General features: G+C 32.9%; 4 protein-coding genes across 6 annotated transcripts in view; 3 read left to right on the forward strand and 1 right to left on the reverse strand.

The window, feature by feature from the left end:
• The window catches only part of LOC125826478 (uncharacterized), a 272,616-nt gene that overhangs the window by 190,143 nt on the left and 64,400 nt on the right, over nt 1-18,073 (forward strand). The window lies entirely within an intron of this gene.
• LOC125826378 (uncharacterized) lies at nt 1,286-3,516 on the forward strand. Its single transcript, XM_049505689.1, has 6 exons — nt 1,286-1,606; nt 2,351-2,448; nt 2,574-2,645; nt 2,784-2,908; nt 3,097-3,169; nt 3,308-3,516. Exons 1-6 carry the CDS (start codon nt 1,297-1,299, stop codon nt 3,410-3,412), a joined length of 783 nt encoding a protein of 260 aa, XP_049361646.1. The 5' UTR covers nt 1,286-1,296; the 3' UTR covers nt 3,413-3,516.
• On the forward strand, nt 9,113-12,238 carry LOC125826285 (S-adenosylmethionine synthase 2). The gene is made up of 2 exons (XM_049505611.1): nt 9,113-9,225; nt 10,755-12,238. Exon 2 carries the CDS (start codon nt 10,762-10,764, stop codon nt 11,932-11,934), a length of 1,173 nt encoding a protein of 390 aa, XP_049361568.1. The 5' UTR covers nt 9,113-9,225; nt 10,755-10,761; the 3' UTR covers nt 11,935-12,238.
• LOC125826442 (thioredoxin-like 3-3) lies at nt 13,393-16,177 on the reverse strand. The gene is made up of 4 exons (XM_049505775.1): nt 16,150-16,177; nt 15,292-15,439; nt 15,163-15,188; nt 13,393-13,678 (listed from the first exon to the last, which is right to left on the reverse strand). The coding sequence occupies exons 2-4, from the start codon at nt 15,418-15,420 to the stop codon at nt 13,459-13,461; spliced, it is 375 nt and encodes a 124-aa protein (XP_049361732.1). The 5' UTR covers nt 15,421-15,439; nt 16,150-16,177; the 3' UTR covers nt 13,393-13,458.

Below are 18,073 nucleotides of genomic sequence, written 5' to 3' on the forward strand. Positions count from 1 at the left end.
GCTTATTTATTTGTAAATAATATATTCAATAATTAATAATTTATGTATTGTAATTTCTACATAACTAAGTAATACCTACATAACTAATATTTGCATAATTAACACCAACATAATTAATACCACATAACTAAATCCTACATAACTAAACCATGCATTACTAAAAACTGCGTAAGTCTAACCAATAACCAAACAGCCCCTAACTATATGAGATCTAATCTATGACATTATACAACTATGTATTTTGAGATATTACTTTTTTTTATTGCAATTTGGTTGTACGTCTCAAGTATATTAGTCAAGTAATTTTTAGAAACTGAGGAATATAAACCATATTTAGAAAAACATAATATATAAATATATCTTTTAACTTGACTTCGTCTGACATCTATGACATTCTACTTAGGGAGTGCACAAGTAAGCACTTAAAATTTTATAAAGTTGAAGAAGTAGACACACGCGTCCTACGGGGAATAACACACGTGGGAGCCACATAAAATATCGCATAGGACGTGAATTATACATAGGACGTCAAGTAGGACACAAGTGTCAACTTGTTCAATTCTATACAAGTTTATGTGTCTACTTATGGATATCTAAAATTGAAGGACATGTTAGATGAAACAAATTAAATGACATATTTATATATTATGCCTTTAGAAAAAGTATATTTAAATTCTAAATATTTTTTGCATAAAATTTAACCAAACATGACTTCAACTATAAATTTTTTAAATAAAATAAACAGTATTTTTTCATGATCAAACCACACTAAGAAAGGAAATGATTAAATGCCCTCAAATTTGAATTTTTGGTATGAAAAAATCTCATTAAAAATTATACATTCAAAAATAAAAAAGAATTTTTAAAAAAATTTATCAGCTTGAATGTACATGGTTTTGAAGTAAATCAATAAATGGGGTCCATGTAATTTTGCAATGATTTCTTTTACTCCTCCCAATGTATTGGTACACGTGTGCCCATTAAAATCCACAACTATTGACTTAGTGATGGATTCATTGGGAATTACATAAATTTTGGTTGGTTTTTTTGGAAATTTTAATACTTTATGCACAATGTACACTTAAACTAAGCTTGAAATATTTTTTGTTTGACAAAACTACCCTTGGTCGTCTGGTTGGCTTCATCTTTCTATATAATAGAAATAGAAATGTATAGTCGTGTCACTTTCTTTGCCTTTCCCAATTTTTTTCTTATCTCCAACAACTACTCCTACTTGAATAAATAGTCCAACAACCAATTGTTTCTTGAAAATCAGTCACTTCTTTTTTTGCACAAATGGCTAATATTGTGAATGCTTCGCCAATTGCATTCACAAAATACCCTTCTTTTTCATTACTTAATTATCAACCAATTATTTCTTCCAAAATTTCCTATAAATCTTTGAAAAATGAAACAAAAAGAAGGATTTTTTTAGCTCCTCCCTTAGCTTACAAGAAGTTGAATTGTGAAGATATTAATGTTGATTTAAAAATAGTTGAATTAGAAAAAGAAGAAAATGAAGTGGAAGAAATGTCTTTTACTAATGAGACATTCTTGTATTCTTACAATCCTTTGCCATTGATGTTTGTTGCTGCTCTTCCTGGAGGTAAATGCTCTTTCTTCTGGTGCTTTTATCTTATACCTACAAGTCTACAACAACAACGTATTAGAACAGTGTCGGATTTAGGATTTTCATTACGAGGTTCAAGAAATAAAAATGTAGTGCTTGTTATTTGAACTTGAACTCTTAAACTATTGGGCCAAACTCTAGTCTTGCTATATATATTATAATTTTTTGTTGAAGGTATTCCACACCCTTGGACCCCCCTAGATCCGCCCCTGCCTAGAGAGGGTAGAGTGTAAGCAGACCTTATCTCTATCTTTGTGGAATAAAGAGGTTGTTTTCGATAAATCCTCGTCTCAAAAAAAATTATCTTGAGGAAATGAAAGAGTATCTTATACTTGTGATGCTAATTTGAATTGGTTGGAACAACAATACCATATACCTAGTCTAATTCCACCGGTAGAGTTTGAGGAGGATAGAGTATACGTACTCAGTCTTATCCCTACCTCGTAGTGATACGTGGAGATAGAAAGGTTGTTTCTGATAGAGTCTATCTCTCAAGTAAAGCATCTAAAACAATTTGAAAAAAAAAATACAACAATAAAAACAATAACAACAACGAAATAAAGCATTATGAGAAATGGTACGTAACTTACAAAAAAAAGGACAGTAACAACAATGAAATAATGTGATAACCAAAACACAAGAAACATAAATGGTACAACACTCAACAAACAAGAAACTATGAGAACAGTGCTAATAGTACTACTTGTTATTTTGATTCAGCTGGAACTATAAGGTCTCTATTTGGGCCATTTGTTGAGCTTGTAAAATCATGGAACTTACCTGATTGGCTTGTACATTGGGGACATCCTGGTAACATGGTATGTTTTCTGCATCTCTCGATCGGAAAAAAATCAAGAGAGAAAAAAGAAAGAATCGGAATTGATGATAGATTTCTCGAAACAAACAAACACTATACAGAACAAAATTTTCCTTTAATTTTCAGGCTGTTGTGCTCTTTGCTATGGGTGGTTATGGAACTTACCTTGGTTTTCGGATACGATTTTCTAATGATGTGGTAAGAATTAAGAAGCCTTGTCATCGTCTATTATGCCCCTTTATGACGAGTCGTATGATTTTGCTTACTATACCTGTTGTGTTGTATTGTTAATTAGTACTCTTGTTGCCATCGGGATAAATCAATGTTTATTTGTAGGAGGAAAAGGCGAAAGCTAAAGATTTGCATCCAAAACTTCTAGGAGGAATGTTCTTCTTCTTTGCTCTTGGAGCTACTGGTGGAATAACATCCCTGCTTACTTCAGATAAGCCTATTCTTGAAAGGTACCTTATTTAGGCGTGTGCTCGGAAAAATGTTTTTTTTACGAATTTTTCATGTTTGGTTGGTTGAAATGTTTTGGAATAGCATTTTGTGTAGGCTTAAAAAATCAAGAAAACGACTTTCTTAGTCAGAGTAGGGAAAACAAGTTCTATAAACAATATGTCGCGCTGACATTCTGTTTTTGTTGCAGTCCTCATGCTGTTACAGGTTTTATCGGCCTTACCCTTTTGACTATACAAACCATTTTGCCTACACTATTCGAGGTAAATTCGTTCAATTTGTCCAAATTATAACACTTATTTCATCAAGAAAACGGATTTTTTCCTCTTTTTTTACCTAAATCGGGACTGAGATGTAGTTGATTGATCGATACTGATGTTAGGTTATCGTGAATTGTTTAGGGAAATTCCGGATTGAGGAATGTTCACGGGATATTGGGAAGTGGTATAATGACATTGTTCCTCGTACACGCGTTCCTCGGACTTCAGCTTGGTTTAAGTTACTAAAACTAGTCAATTCATGATGAACGACGAAGAATATACTGTTGGGATATACTCTTTTTTTTTTGGTTTCGATAAATGTTCTATTTAGAGCTGAGAAAAATTTACTGTTTATTATAATTTGCTATTGAAGTATAGTTCAAATTTGATATAAGGGTTATAAATTTAGAAATATTTATAAGTTAGATTGGTGATGAAAAAATTGAGATACTTTTAGTAATTAATCATGTTTCTGCAGTCAAATTGTTCTATGAAGTCACAAATGTGTAATCCGTTTATCCTGAACAGACTTTGGATTTTTTAGTACGATATTTATATTGAAGTTCGATTAAATTTAGAGTTGTGCATTGCATGATCTATTTCTGGGGTCGATGCTTCCAACCGAATTATTTCCATTTTCAAGGGCTTAAATTTGAAACCTCTTATTAAGGGTGGAGGGATTTCAACCATCCTACTATATTGGCAGAGCCACATATAATTGAGACTGACACCTCTTCGTTGGAAAATTAAATTCTGACTAGGTAAAAATATATTTTTATGTATATATATATTAGGGAAAAAGGTCTGAAATATATCCAAACTTTGGCCGAAATTGTTGTTACGATACCGAACTTTGGAAAAGACCTTTTACCCTGCACTATTTAATAGTGTATTTTAAAGGTATATATGTGCCCACATAGACATCATAAATATTGCATAATTGTAAATAATAATGTGTCCACGTGGGCACATATTTGATTTTACTTCTTTATGTTTAGACAATCTTTAGTTGAAATTCTAGCTCCGCCACTGATTACAACTCAAATAATTTGATTCGGTTTATATGGAATAAATTTCACAAATAGCTACTTTGTAATGTGTCTATCGAAAAAAAAACAACCTAAAAGTGGTCAGTAACCGCTATGAGTTGATCCATATCAAGTACTCATTCGTTCTTAATATATGTGGTACCTTTCGAAATCCAAATAAGACTTTGTTTTGTCATGATTTTCTTATACATCTTTTAAATTTCTTGAATTGTCAATTATTATGACTTATAGTACTCCTTGCATAGTTTTTAAAAATGTAAATTTTGTTTCCAAAAGAAGAAAAAACTTATTGATTTCATGCCCGAATTCATTATCCAAATTAAATTATTCAACTTTCGAAATCAAAATTGTGCTACACAAATTGGGACACGGGGAGCTAGTATGAGAATCAACTATCCAATATGTTGGTTCAACTAATTGGATATTAATTCAAATTATTTTCACAAGAGAGTTTTGTAATTAAAAAAAGTCAAGAGAAATAAATACACTTTAATGTATAATAAATCATTTAGCTACTCAATTATATATCAAGGTATTAAAAAGAACAAATAAAAGAGTTGATTTTGAGTAGGACAATGTGTTGCTATGCATAATTCCACCTCTCTAATTATTATATAGAAGTAATTAAGATCTCTTTTGGTTGTCATTATAACTGATTAAGTACAGTTTAATTTTCAATTAAAAGAAATATGCATTTATTGGTTTGTCCATTTTTGGATTATTGGATAATAATCCATTTGCCTATCCAACTTTTTCTGCTAAGTGAATGTTATAATTAGAAATTTATGTCGTTAGTTTATGTTAAAATTAGTTAAATTTATTGGGGGGTGGGGGGGGGGGGTTTAGTGCATGGAATAACATTATAAAAACACATTTTTTCCTACTATTTAAAGAAAAATGCACTTAGTTAAATTTCTTGATTATCAAAATTATAATTTGTCAGCTTCTTTGGAGTTGAAGTGTGTAATAATTGACCACTGCTAATTTTGACAATTGATGAATTCACACAGCTAAATAATAAAATAATAACTATTTTTCAAATTAAGTATTTTTTTTTCTTTTTCTCTTTGTCGGTCAGGGCAAATTATAATAACAAAATATCGTGTATAATTTCATTTCACAGTAGGGTCTAAGAAAGAATAAATATACTTATTTTTCTCTATTGGTCATTCTTTCGTAAGCTTTTGGGTCACTGACCATCTGTCGGTATTCAGGTCCATACGAATATTAAGTAGTGAAGGTTAGGAACAACTTTAACTATAACATAAGTTCTATTTACTGGTTTGGAAAAAATAGAACCTTTACGATGTCTCATGTCTTGGATCTTGCATCCTGAGTTAAGGTCGAGGGTCAGGATTGGGTCTTGAATCTGTGATAGGGTTGGATCTCGAGTCGAGTCGAGTAGAATCTAGTTCTAAATCAAATCTTGGGTCAGGGTTAGGTCCTGAATCTCATTTCTCGGTTTCTAAGTCAGTAATCGGGTCTTAATAAAGGTTGGGTCTTAGATTTCAGATTTGGATCAAATAAAGTATCGAGTCACATGTTAGAGTCGTGTCTTGGATCCCAAGTCGAGGTGGAGGGGTCGAGAGTAGAGAGTTGGACCTGAAGGTTTGAACCCTGAATGATCCATTTTAATCTGTCCAAATTCAATATATTCGATCCATCTATTTAATATTCCTAAATTACTACTACTACTATTGTCTAGTTTATAGGACAAAAATTACCATATAATTTGGGATGGGTCTCCATTTGTCTAGCTGTCCCATCATATGACCATCAAAACAAATAATAGTGTCAATACCTTAACAAACAAATATGACCGACACTTCTTCCTTTCCACTTATATTTTATATTCACATATAAGTCGATGTTAAAAATTTATTTGTACTCGATATATATAAAAGAAAATCAAGTCTCTTATTTCACGATCGATATGGGAGTCCACACCTCTCGTACACTTAGTCCTGCCAATTAGAGAGTGGATAATATAAATATCGAACCTCAACATAGTATAAGTAAAAAATTGAGATAAATTTAATTTCAATATCATGACAAGAAAATAAATCTTGATGTAATTTATTTAACCTCAAAAATTAGTTCATACTAGGATGAAAATTCATCTAAAACAATATGAAGAGATAAGTCCCCATCGTAATAAATGAGGTAAGAATTAACAACTTTTTTACTATTGAAAAGTAATGTAAATACAAAATAGGGATAAGGGTCTGACAATGACCCCAACTTTGGTTGGATTTGTTGTTGCGATACTAAACTTTCATAAGGACCTATTACCTCCTTAGACTATTTAATACCGTATTTTTTACCCCCTGAACTATTTAATAGTGTATTTTAAAGGTATATATGTGCCAACGTGGACACATTACTATTTATAATTTTGCATTATTTTTTATGTCCACGTGGGCAAATATATATGTTTAAAATACGGTATTAAATAGCCTAGGGAGGTAATAGGTCCTCATGAAAGTTTAGTATCGCAACAGCAAATCTGATCAAAGTTAGGATATTTTTCAGACCTTTATCCCTACAAAATACGAGCAAATCTATATCATAATTTGTATTTATAATTGGGTAAAGTTATAATTATTGTTCGCCGTTCATTAATTATTAGGCCATACCTATTTAGAAATAAATATATATATATGACCGACACTTAGAAAAATAGACATACAAATATAAATGTATGCTTCATGCTTGACAACGAAATTGATTGTGTATAGAGTAGGTTCTAACAGATCTTTCTTTTTTTTCTCTTTTTTACTAGGTTGGCTGGATCTCCCCTAGGGATCTACACTATTTATGTTACTTCCTCCGTTTTAAAATACTCTCTTCTTTAAAAAAAAATAAAAAATCGGTGCACTAAATTCTTCGTTATGTGCGAGATCCGAGACCAATTGTAGGCAATTTTACCAGAAGTTGCTTTAAAGGCTTAAATTCGTGATCTCCTAGTCACATGACAACAACTTTATAAGTTACTCCTAGGCTTTTCCATTGATCATTTTTATTTGTCTATTTTAGACTTTGCACGATTCTTAAGAAATAATGATTGTATTATAGAAAGATAAGTGGGAAATGAAATGTCAAGATCCAAAAGAAGAGGGGTCAAAGTAGTTTGTGAAGGAATAAAAAGACAGATCAAATCCTAGAGTAATTGTCAAACATACAGCTATAAACTAAGCTTTTGACATATGTTTGCAATTTGCAACACACTCCATGTTACTCTTGACGTGCGAACGCATAATAATGCTTTTTTGGTCTCATGACATGGTAAGAGATGCCACTTGCCAGAACAACGGAGATGATTCAGAATTTGAAGTTTATGAATTTTAGTCGATAATAAATTGTTATATATTATTTATAAACGGAATATTTTACTTGCTAAACCTTGTTTGTCACCCGAAATTTGATAGTGTTATTGAAATATCGATAAATATGAATTCATTTTTTAAAAATCTATTTAAGGAAAACGTTTCTTAATAAATCTTTTTTATATCAAAATATTTAAAGTTGAGCTATTTTATTCATCCATCATAATCTTCATTGATTCTTACTAAACTTACCTACCAAGTACCAACTTTAAAAAATTAATCAAATCATAATCAAGTCAAAGAGTAGGTAACTTCTCTTCTATGATCAAAGTTAAAAGTGACATCTACCAAACCTTGTTGTAGGTGAGTTAAAAAGGCAACTAAGTATGTCAAATAATAATTCCAATATTAAACAAACAAATCAATGTTAAAAGATATTGTGCAATAGATAAGACTTGTTTTTTTTTTTTCATAAGTGATTTCGATTTTGAATTTCGAAAATGAAATATTTTTGATAAAAATATTTTTTCTAATGAACTCTACACAACGCGGTGAATTGAAAAAAAAAAACTAATTCAACCATCGAGGCACAACTTACAACTCCATAATGCAAATTCTCACCAACCAACTTATTTTATAATTTTTTTAAATATATTTTCACCAACTTCAACAAATATAAAAATTACAAAAACAGCTTAGTGGGAACATGTCACCCCACGCACACAAACTACAAATTTGATTTATAATTTATTATAAATGTTATTTTTATTCCACAAACATTAATTTTCAAATGAAATAAGTAAATAATAATACGAGAAATATGCAAATAAAACACAAGAAAACTTTTGGGGTTATTCATACCTCAATTATGATAGTATTATTTTTATTCACATTACATGCGGACGAATAATTTCAGAACTATTTATTTCGAAATTTAACATTAAAATGATATATTGACCCTTCTTCAAAACTCGTCAAGCAAAGTTTTTAAAAGAAAATTAGATTTAAATTTGAAAATAAAAAAATATACTATTTTATCTAGTTGATTTAAATCAAATACATAATTTATATTATCATCATATATCTCAATTTTAATCTAATAAAAAAATACATATACTAATAAAAATATATTTACTAAATAATTCCTTTATCATGAATGACAATATTATAAGATCACAATTATTAATTTTGAAAAAAAACTTGTTCTCTAATTAAACGACCACGACCCCAATTCCATGATAACCTACATTAAAATTTTAGTAGCTTATTTAGTTAGCTATCTGAACTTTCACCTTATTTTATTATAAAGATTCGATTCTCTCACATTATAATTTATTCCTCCATTTCTCCTTCCTCTACCTCCAACTTTTAAATTATTTTTTTTTCAATTATTTTTACTTGTTCATTGAAATGATAAGCTACACTAAAATTTAGGAAATGATCTTGACCGTTAAATAATAAATGGTGGGTGGGGTCCCACAGAGAAGGTATATGTGGGCCATAGGTTGGTTGGTGGTGTATGAAAGATGTAAGAAAAAAAAAAAAAGCGAGTGAAGTCTACGCGCCTTCTCCTTCAATTTCGCTGCTTATAAATACTGAACCACAACATCTCCAAATTCGTCACACAGATCCAAATCTCTTCTAATTTCTTCCATCCGGAAAAAAATTCTTCAATTTTTCAAAGGTATGTTTCTCAAATTTATGGCGGAATTTACTTGATTTTGTTGTTGATTTGATCTATTAAATATGTCATGAACCATTTTTATGAAAAAAATTAAGATCTAGATCTTACCATTTCTACCGTAAATGTACTCATTAGGGCCTTCCATACTGTAAAAAAGTGTTTTTTTAGCAACATTTTCTGTTATGCAAGTGTTATGTGTTGTTTTTCAGAGGTATATATTCAAATTCATGGAGTAATTTACAGTTTTTTTATTTGTTCTATTAGATCTGTTATGAATTTTCTTCGAGCATATTTTAGGAACTAGATCTCAGTATTTCTACGCTGAATTTTTTTATTATGTTAGCTTATACATGTTGATTGGTGTTGAAAAGTTTCAAATGTGGGTAAATTTGTGGTTTTCAAGCAGCAGCAATTTTTAATATGCAAGTGTTATGTGTGTAGGATCTAGATCTCAGTATCTATACTATGAATATTCTCGGGATGTCAGTTTATACATGTTATTCATTTCAAAAAGTGTCAAATGTGTGTAAATTAGTGGGTTTTTAGCAACATTTTTTTATATGCAATTGTTATGTGTTGTTATCAAAGTTATGTTTTTAAATCCATGGAGGAATTTAGTTTTTTTTTTCTGTATTGGATTTTTTGATTTTGTTGTTGTTTTGATCCATTAGATCTGTTATGAATCGTGTTTTGGGATTTAGATCTCAGCATTTCTACTGTGAATATTCTTATTTTGTGATTTCATACATGTTTATTCGTTTCGAAAAGCTCAAATGTATGTAAATTAGTGGTTGTCTTGCAACATTTTCCAATATGCTAACATGTTTCTTCCCCTTTTCATTATTAGATTTTGATTTTGTTCCTTTTTTTTGCTCCATTAGTTTCGTATTAGATCTGACATTGCTCTTCGTGTATGTTTTTTTGTTGATTTAGGATCTAGATCTCAGCATTTCTACTGTAAATACTCTCATTTTGTTGTGTCATACACGTTGATTCGTTTCGAAAGCATATGCAAGTGTACTCCTTTGGTTTGTGCTTAGATCTCTTTGTGTACTAGTGATATTAACTTTGATTGTTATGATATTTGTTCACATTGGTAAACTAGTAGTCAGATCTCATTGACAAATTAGTTTTTTTTTTAAGTGCGAGGAACTACATTTGATCAACAGGCTTGTGTCCATCAATTTGGGTAGTTTAAGTGCTAATTTCAGTGTTATGGCAAATATAAAAATAACTTAAAATAAGTTAGAAAATGTTTGTCAAGGTTAAAAATATCTTAAAATTAGTTAAATTTTCGACTTGAAAACTACTTTTTTTAAGTCAATCGAAACGGGCTCTAAGTGGGATAGTTTATTGGGAATATGATATGTGCATGTGTGGTGGTTTTATAGTATGATCTTGTTGGATAGTATCTGACTTATAGTTGGATAATAGTTGTCGCATGTGTAGTACTAGCAGTTTTTCCTTGATTTACTGGTAAATTGACTATTTTAAGGTAGGTTTTAACATGTTGTCTTAAATTTGGTCAGAGCAGACATGGAAACTTTCTTGTTTACCTCAGAGTCAGTCAACGAAGGTCACCCCGACAAGCTCTGTGACCAGGTCTCAGATGCCATTCTTGATGCTTGCCTAGAGCAGGACCCTGAAAGCAAGGTTGCATGTGAAACCTGCACAAAGACAAACATGGTTATGGTCTTTGGAGAGATCACAACCAAGGCCAACGTAGACTACGAGAAGATTGTACGTGACACATGCAGAGAAATTGGATTCATCTCAGCAGATGTTGGTCTTGATGCTGACAACTGCAAGGTCCTTGTCAACATTGAACAGCAGAGCCCTGACATTGCCCAAGGAGTTCACGGTCATCTTACCAAGAAACCAGAAGAAATTGGAGCTGGTGACCAAGGTCACATGTTTGGCTATGCCACAGATGAAACTCCAGAGCTCATGCCCCTCACCCATGTTTTGGCCACCAAGCTTGGTGCCAAGCTTACTGAAGTGAGGAAGAACAAAACCTGCCCATGGCTCAGGCCCGATGGCAAGACCCAAGTTACTGTTGAGTACAAGAATGACAATGGTGCCATGGTCCCTATTAGAGTTCACACTGTTCTCATCTCAACCCAGCATGACGAAACTGTCACCAACGACCAGATAGCCCAGGACTTGAAAGAGCATGTGATCAAGCCTGTGATCCCAGCTAAGTACCTTGATGAGAACACCATCTTCCACCTCAACCCATCAGGTCGCTTTGTCATTGGTGGTCCACATGGAGATGCTGGTCTTACTGGCAGGAAAATTATCATTGATACCTACGGAGGCTGGGGTGCTCACGGTGGAGGTGCCTTCTCAGGAAAGGATCCCACTAAGGTGGACAGGAGTGGTGCTTACATTGTTAGGCAGGCAGCAAAGAGTGTGGTTGCCTCAGGACTTGCTCGTCGCTGTATTGTGCAGGTTTCTTATGCTATCGGTGTGGCTGAACCACTTTCCGTGTTTGTTGACACTTACAAGACAGGAACAATTCCCGACAAGGATATTTTGGTTCTGATCAAGGAGAACTTTGACTTCAGGCCTGGAATGATGTCAATCAACCTTGATTTGTTGAGAGGAGGCAACTTCAGGTACCAGAAGACTGCAGCTTACGGTCACTTTGGACGTGATGACCCCGATTTCACCTGGGAGACTGTCAAGGTCCTCAAGCCAAAAGCTTGAGTGAGTGAGGTCTTGCATTACAATTTTTTGGCCAGTTAAATTTCTACTGGCCATTATTCTTGTCGCGGACCAATAAACAAGCTTCATCATATCATACATTGATATTGATATTTGTTTTCTAGGCTGCATTGGTGCTGGAAGAAGAGAACAAGCGTTTCCGTTCCGAGTCACTGAACATTTGTTATTTTCCTATTTCTTTCTTTACCCTTTTCTGCAGTACCTTATTTCTATTTTGTAATGATTATTGAGTAGCTGTGATTTAAGTTCTCCTTGTTTTATCCAATTTATATATGTTTTTATCATACAACTTCCTGTCTGATGAAATTTGTTTATTGTGATCATTTTATCATAATGAGAAATGCAAGTCAGTTTATCAATTGATTTGCTTTAATTTCTTTTTCTGGAAACATATTGTATGCAAAATACAATTCATGGTGCATGGTAAATCTAGAAATAGAGAAAAGACAAACTCTATCACATAAGATTGAAGTTATCTCAAATTTTCAAAAAGACATTAACTTTGTGGGTGTCCTATTTCCCCATCGGACACTTTAAGAGTGTTATAAATATCTCACTTTTCACCCAACCTCAATTGCAAGAAAAGAAGTGCAATCAATCACGCACCAATTATTGTTTGCCACGTATTAAATTCTTTTAAATTTTCATTTTCATTTTTTCCCTCTCTTCTTCAACCTTCATTACTCAAATCCTTTGTTCTTTGCTGTAAATCCTCCAAAAGTAGCAGCCATTGTCGCCTTCAACGAAGCCTCCATGATGCTTCCCTATTACCGCACTATTTCCGCCACTAAATCATCACTAAAAAAAAAATCAATTCAACTCTCAAGTTACTAAAGCAAGGTAATGGAGTTCTATATTCAGACAAAAAATAAGAATAAAAATGGAGTTTCATAGTTCTCTCTAATCAATGGAGTTCACATTTGTTTTTGTTTTCTTTTTAAAAAAAAAGAGGATAAAAGAAGAAAAAGAAACAAAGAAAAGCAAGAGACAAGAAAAAAAGTGATTAAAATGGATGAAGTAAATGGATCTTCTAAGTTGAAGAAGATGAAGAAAAGGTAATTGGATTTTTGAATTTGGGTGAAGAAGATAATGGAAAAGAATGAATTTGTCAAAGAGAGAGCACCAACGTTGAGCTTGCTTTGGAAAAAAAGTTGAAATCGATTTTAGGGCTACCAATGACTCTTTTCTCTTTAAATTTGGGGAAAATGATGTAAATTAATTAAATAATTAATAATAAAAAAATAAAACGGCACGTAGCACTTTATAGCTGGTTAATAGCAGTGAAAACACTGCCTCATGTGCGTGGTAACAACCCAGACGAGGAAATGGGTCAAAATGGCTCATTTACAAAGATATTAAATAGTTCTGTGGGGTGATAAGACACTTTCAAAGTTAAAATGTCTCTATGCAAATACGAAACAACTTTATGTCTTTTCTCCTAGAAATATGATAAAAGTTTGGTCATCTGTCATACAAAAGTAAAAGTTTGGTATTGAAAACATTCATCTACGAATGCAACCACAGACGGTCATGCAAGCGCTCATCTCCTCCACCAAACATCTCATCAACCCTCTCACCGTCTCTGTAGAAATGAAAAGTTGGTGTGTACCGAATGTTCTGTGTTGTCTCTGGACATTCATCAATATCAGCGTATACGAAAGAGAGTTTTGGGAACTTTTTGCTTAGCTCCCAAAATGTAGGAAGGATCTGGTTGCAGACACGACACCTACAAATGCAAAACACAATGGTCGTTGAATGTCAAAAACTTCCAAGTAGTTTCTTGATCATTTGATGTCTTTCAGAATTCACTCAATGCCACAGTATATATTGGTTTGATGATTACAACGTTGAGATGCCCACCAAAATCATATAAGCAGACACAAAACTCACATCCCTAGTGTCTTAATTCCATCTACTATTTTAAAACTGACAAGCGGCAAAACTTTTCTTCAAATAGTGGATTTCAGACAGCTGAAAGGATTATGCTCTACCGTAGAATCAAGTCTAGACATAAAAGTTAATCTCATTAGGGGAAAAACACAGATAGAGTCAAATGACAACAGTAAAACCATTCACCTTATTGATATCTACTTAGTTCACAGTTGAACATCCTGTAGAACTAGTAAACAATAGAAAGAAGACATCAAGAAGAATTAGAGCCATGGCCTTGTGCGCTAGCAACTAACAAATTGACAGAGGAAGACAAACTAATTTTATAAAGAGCTTTGAAACACAGGTGTTACATGTAGAACTTAAGAATTGACCACTAGATTTTTGCAACTTCGAACTCAAGACACGACGAAGACCAGGAGAGCTTCTACAAGATCTAGAGCCACGGCCTCACGTCTACTAGCAAATTACAAACTTGACAGAAGAAGATGAAATATTTTTAAACAGGTTTTGGAAACACAGCGTGGACAAAGACAAACACGTATTCACAGTAGACTTTTAAAAAACTCATTTAAAGCAGTACCTTAAGCTCCTAACAACATTGAAGAACATTACAGTTAAACTGCAGCCAAATTAGTCTTCAAAAAGCATATATAGGAGGTTCGAAAATTATGTGAAATCTATCGGACTCTCATTCGAGATCCTTAAGGATTCCACCTCAAGGGTAGATTGGAAAGCCTAAGTGGTAAACCTTAAAAGTTTCCTTTCAGACTTGTAACTTTCATCAACTAGCACTAGTTTGATGAAACTGACCAACAATATTTGTTTTTCAGAAAAACTTTAGCTTGCATATCAATACAGGTACAGAAATAATGCTGGCCGTTCCTAAATTCATGTGCATTCATCTTCCTACTTCTGCAACTCACGACTCATTCAGATTGGTATATTTTAACTCTATATCAAACTAGGGTAACAAAAGATGAAATGGGATCAAACACAGAAGCAAAAGCTCAAGGACTTCCAACTGAAATAAACTAGGCTAGAAATATGCGAAAAATCACAGTTGGATATAGGATTTAAGCTTTATGGGTTCAACTTTTAAGGTTCTTAGCATTGAACCCGTTATATATATAAAGTTATGGGCTCATACCTACTATTTGTTGCAATTTTAGTTGACTTTGACACATTAATTTATGTTCCATGTCAAAAGTTAAGGTTCAGATGAACCTCGATATCAGAACCAATATTTATATCGAAATCTAAAGAGTACAGATAAGAAAAAGACCAAATATAGAAGATTTTAGTGAACAACTGACTTACCAAGAAGCTCCATAATTGATTACAGCCTGCAAAACACAGTTAGCAAAAAGCTTTAATTCATCGCTATCTATGAATAGAAAAGCTTGTTTCTTTCAAAAATAAAAATAAATTGTAGAAACTCAAGCTAACCGGAGTTTCAGTTATTCTGATAGTGTGGAAAATGTCCTTGAGATTTTCATCACCAGTGGCTGTCATTAAGTTCCCCTGTTCATTCACCGGAAGTTTTCCTCTCTCTGCTTTCTCACCCCCTTCACCCATTTTCACTTCTTCTTTTTCCCTAAATTATCATAATCCATTACTTGTCTTGTTATTGAAAGAACAGTAGCAATGCTGCAAAATCTATATACTTGGAAGCAAATTGAATGCATTTCAAACAAATATTTCTCCAACAAAAGGCTATACAACCCATAAATAACAACATACTCAATGTAATCCTACAAGTGGGATCTAGGGAGGGTGATGTGTACGCAGTCGTACCCCTACCTTGTGAAAGTAAAAAGGTTGTTCCCGAAAGACCCTCAGCTCAACTAAAGCATATCAAAAATCAAGTAAAGCAAAGCAAATAAAGTAGCCATGCTGAAAACAATAAAGAAGAGAACAATAACAACAACAAATACTACGATCACTGAAGCAAAGGAAACAACAGGTAATACTACGATCGAATGAAAAAGTCCTAGGAGAGCAATACTACTACTACAACAACAACATACCCAGAGTCGTCCCACAAGTGGTGTCTAAGGAGGGTAGAGTCCGCAAACTAAACCCTTACCGCGCAGGTAGAGAGTTGTTTCCGATAGACCCTCAGCTCAAGAGTAATAATAACAATACTACAACAACATACCCAATGTAGTCCCACCTAGAATGCGCGCTCACTGCATAGGTAGAGGGACCGTTTCCGATAGACCCTCGGCTCAAGAGTAATAATAATATCAATACTAATAGGCGGAAAATATTGTTAAACAATTCAGTCTAGTTGAAGTAATGTACCTTTAGGGTTGTTGTTGAAATATACTATACACAAAAAATAAAAAAGTTCAGTTGTTTGAGGCATATCGTCGAACACTTTTGCTGCATCAATGATATTCCTTTAATTTCTCAACTACTACAGTGTATTTTGTTCCTAATGGCAATTCAGTTTGCTTCCATAGAAAAATTTTACGACAAATAACTACATACATGTATAAAATCCACCAAAATAACATGAGTAAATAGGAAAAAAATAATCATATACATGGTATTGAATCAAACATTTACATAGGCATTCCACAAAGAAGAGAGAAAAACTAACCAGAGTTCACCAAATCCACACACAAAAAGGAACCAATTTGGAGATAAGAGGGGAAATGAAGGAATGCATTTTTATTTTTTTTAGTAAGAGATATTTATATACCAAAAAAAATAAAATTGTCCCGGTCCCAAAATAGTACTTAATAATTTTTTTAAATTTTAATTTTAATAAAATAATTTATAATTACATAAATATTTAAAACTAAGTGCTAGGTATTTTTTTTTAAAGGTAAAATGTCTTGAGTCAATATTTGAGAAGTAACTCATGACATACTTCCAAGAAAAACTTAAATAGCTTTAAGCAAGAAGGTACACATAAATGCATAGGTAGATCTAAGAAACTCGATAATATAGCCGTGTAGGCTTAACTCCGGAAGAAGGGGCGTCGCCTCAAAGAATGGGGTGGCAATGGCAAGACCTAAGCTATTGTTTATAAGAAATATAAATCTCCATAAAATTATAAAATCACGTATCGTGGATGACACTTTTGTATAAATAAAAAGGTCAAAGAAATTGGTTACCTGATAATAAAAGAGCCGAGGTCCGATGAATAGCAATCATAACCGTCCTAATATAGTAAAATTCCTTGTCGGATAAATTTTGACTTAACCACAATTTTCACTCAAACAAAAATTCATGAAGATTTCAAGTCTATTATACATGCATAACAAATAACACAATTATAATTTTTCGTCGAAGGGGTTTCAGATGAACCTTTTGAGTCCCTCTAGCTCCGCCCCGTCATGTGTTCATCCACCATTAGAAAACTTCTAAAACTAGCTACCAATCCACACCTTTTTCTTATACAAAACTGTACAAATATGAAACATCTCAAGAAATTTCATGGCCATTTCATCACAAATGGCCTTTCAAATGACACCCTTTTCCTCAGTGCTGTTCTTTCCTTTACAGCACTTTCTCCTACTGGAAATTTAGCATATGCCCACTTGGTTTTTAACCAAATTGATTTACCCAATACTTTCATGTTCAATACTATAATTAGAGGTTATGGTTCTAGCTCTAATCCAAGTGAAGTAATGAGTTTTTACGTCAAAATGTTACGATATGGTTTTTTCCCTAATCATTATACTTACCCTTTTGTGATTAAAGCAGTGTGCAGGACTCAAAATTACATTCTTGGTGAAGCATTGCATTGTTCTGTGATAAAATTTGGGCATGTTTTGGACCTTCATATAGCAAATTCACTTTTACATATGTATGCAAAGTTTGGGTTTTTCGTCGAGATCATGTACCTGTTTGATGAAATGCCTGAACCAGATGTAGTTTCTTGGAATGTGGTTATTGATGATTTTGTTAAAAATGGTTGTTTTGATGAGGCTTTGGCTGCGGTTAACGAGATGTGTTGGAACGGGGTTGAGCCTAACGCGGTTACACTTCTTGGACTTGTTTCGTGTTCTTTGAAAATGGGGGATTTTGGTTTAGGCAAGTTGATACATTTGTATATTATGAAAAGAGGAATACATATGAGTGAAAATCTTGGTAATGGGTTGATTGATATGTATGCTAAGTTTAGAGATATGGAGTCAGCTGAGAAGTTGTTCGATAGGATGCAAATGAAGACGGTTTTCTCATGGACTTCACTTCTTGATGGTTTTATACAAAA

Source organism: Solanum verrucosum, unplaced genomic scaffold (genome assembly GCF_900185275.1).
Source record: "Solanum verrucosum unplaced genomic scaffold, falcon-dt-bn FXZP01000125.1, whole genome shotgun sequence".
Lineage (NCBI taxonomy): Eukaryota > Viridiplantae > Streptophyta > Magnoliopsida > Solanales > Solanaceae > Solanum > Solanum verrucosum.

Coding starts and splice junctions, on each gene's coding strand:
- LOC125826442 (XM_049505775.1), bottom strand. CDS start 15,420: ATGGGTGAAGGGGGTGAGAAAGCAGAGAGAGGAAAACTTCCGGTGAAT. Junction 15,189..15,291: donor TCAGAATAACTGAAACTCCG/GTTAGCTTGAGT, acceptor TGTGTTTTGCAG/GCTGTAATCAATTATGGAGC. Junction 13,679..15,162: donor ATCAATTATGGAGCTTCTTG/GTAAGTCAGTTG, acceptor TTGCATTTGTAG/GTGTCGTGTCTGCAACCAGA.
- LOC125826378 (XM_049505689.1), top strand. CDS start 1,297: ATGGCTAATATTGTGAATGCTTCGCCAATTGCATTCACAAAATACCCT. Junction 2,449..2,573: donor GGGGACATCCTGGTAACATG/GTATGTTTTCTG, acceptor TTTAATTTTCAG/GCTGTTGTGCTCTTTGCTAT. Junction 3,170..3,307: donor TTTTGCCTACACTATTCGAG/GTAAATTCGTTC, acceptor TGAATTGTTTAG/GGAAATTCCGGATTGAGGAA.
- LOC125826285 (XM_049505611.1), top strand. CDS start 10,762: ATGGAAACTTTCTTGTTTACCTCAGAGTCAGTCAACGAAGGTCACCCC.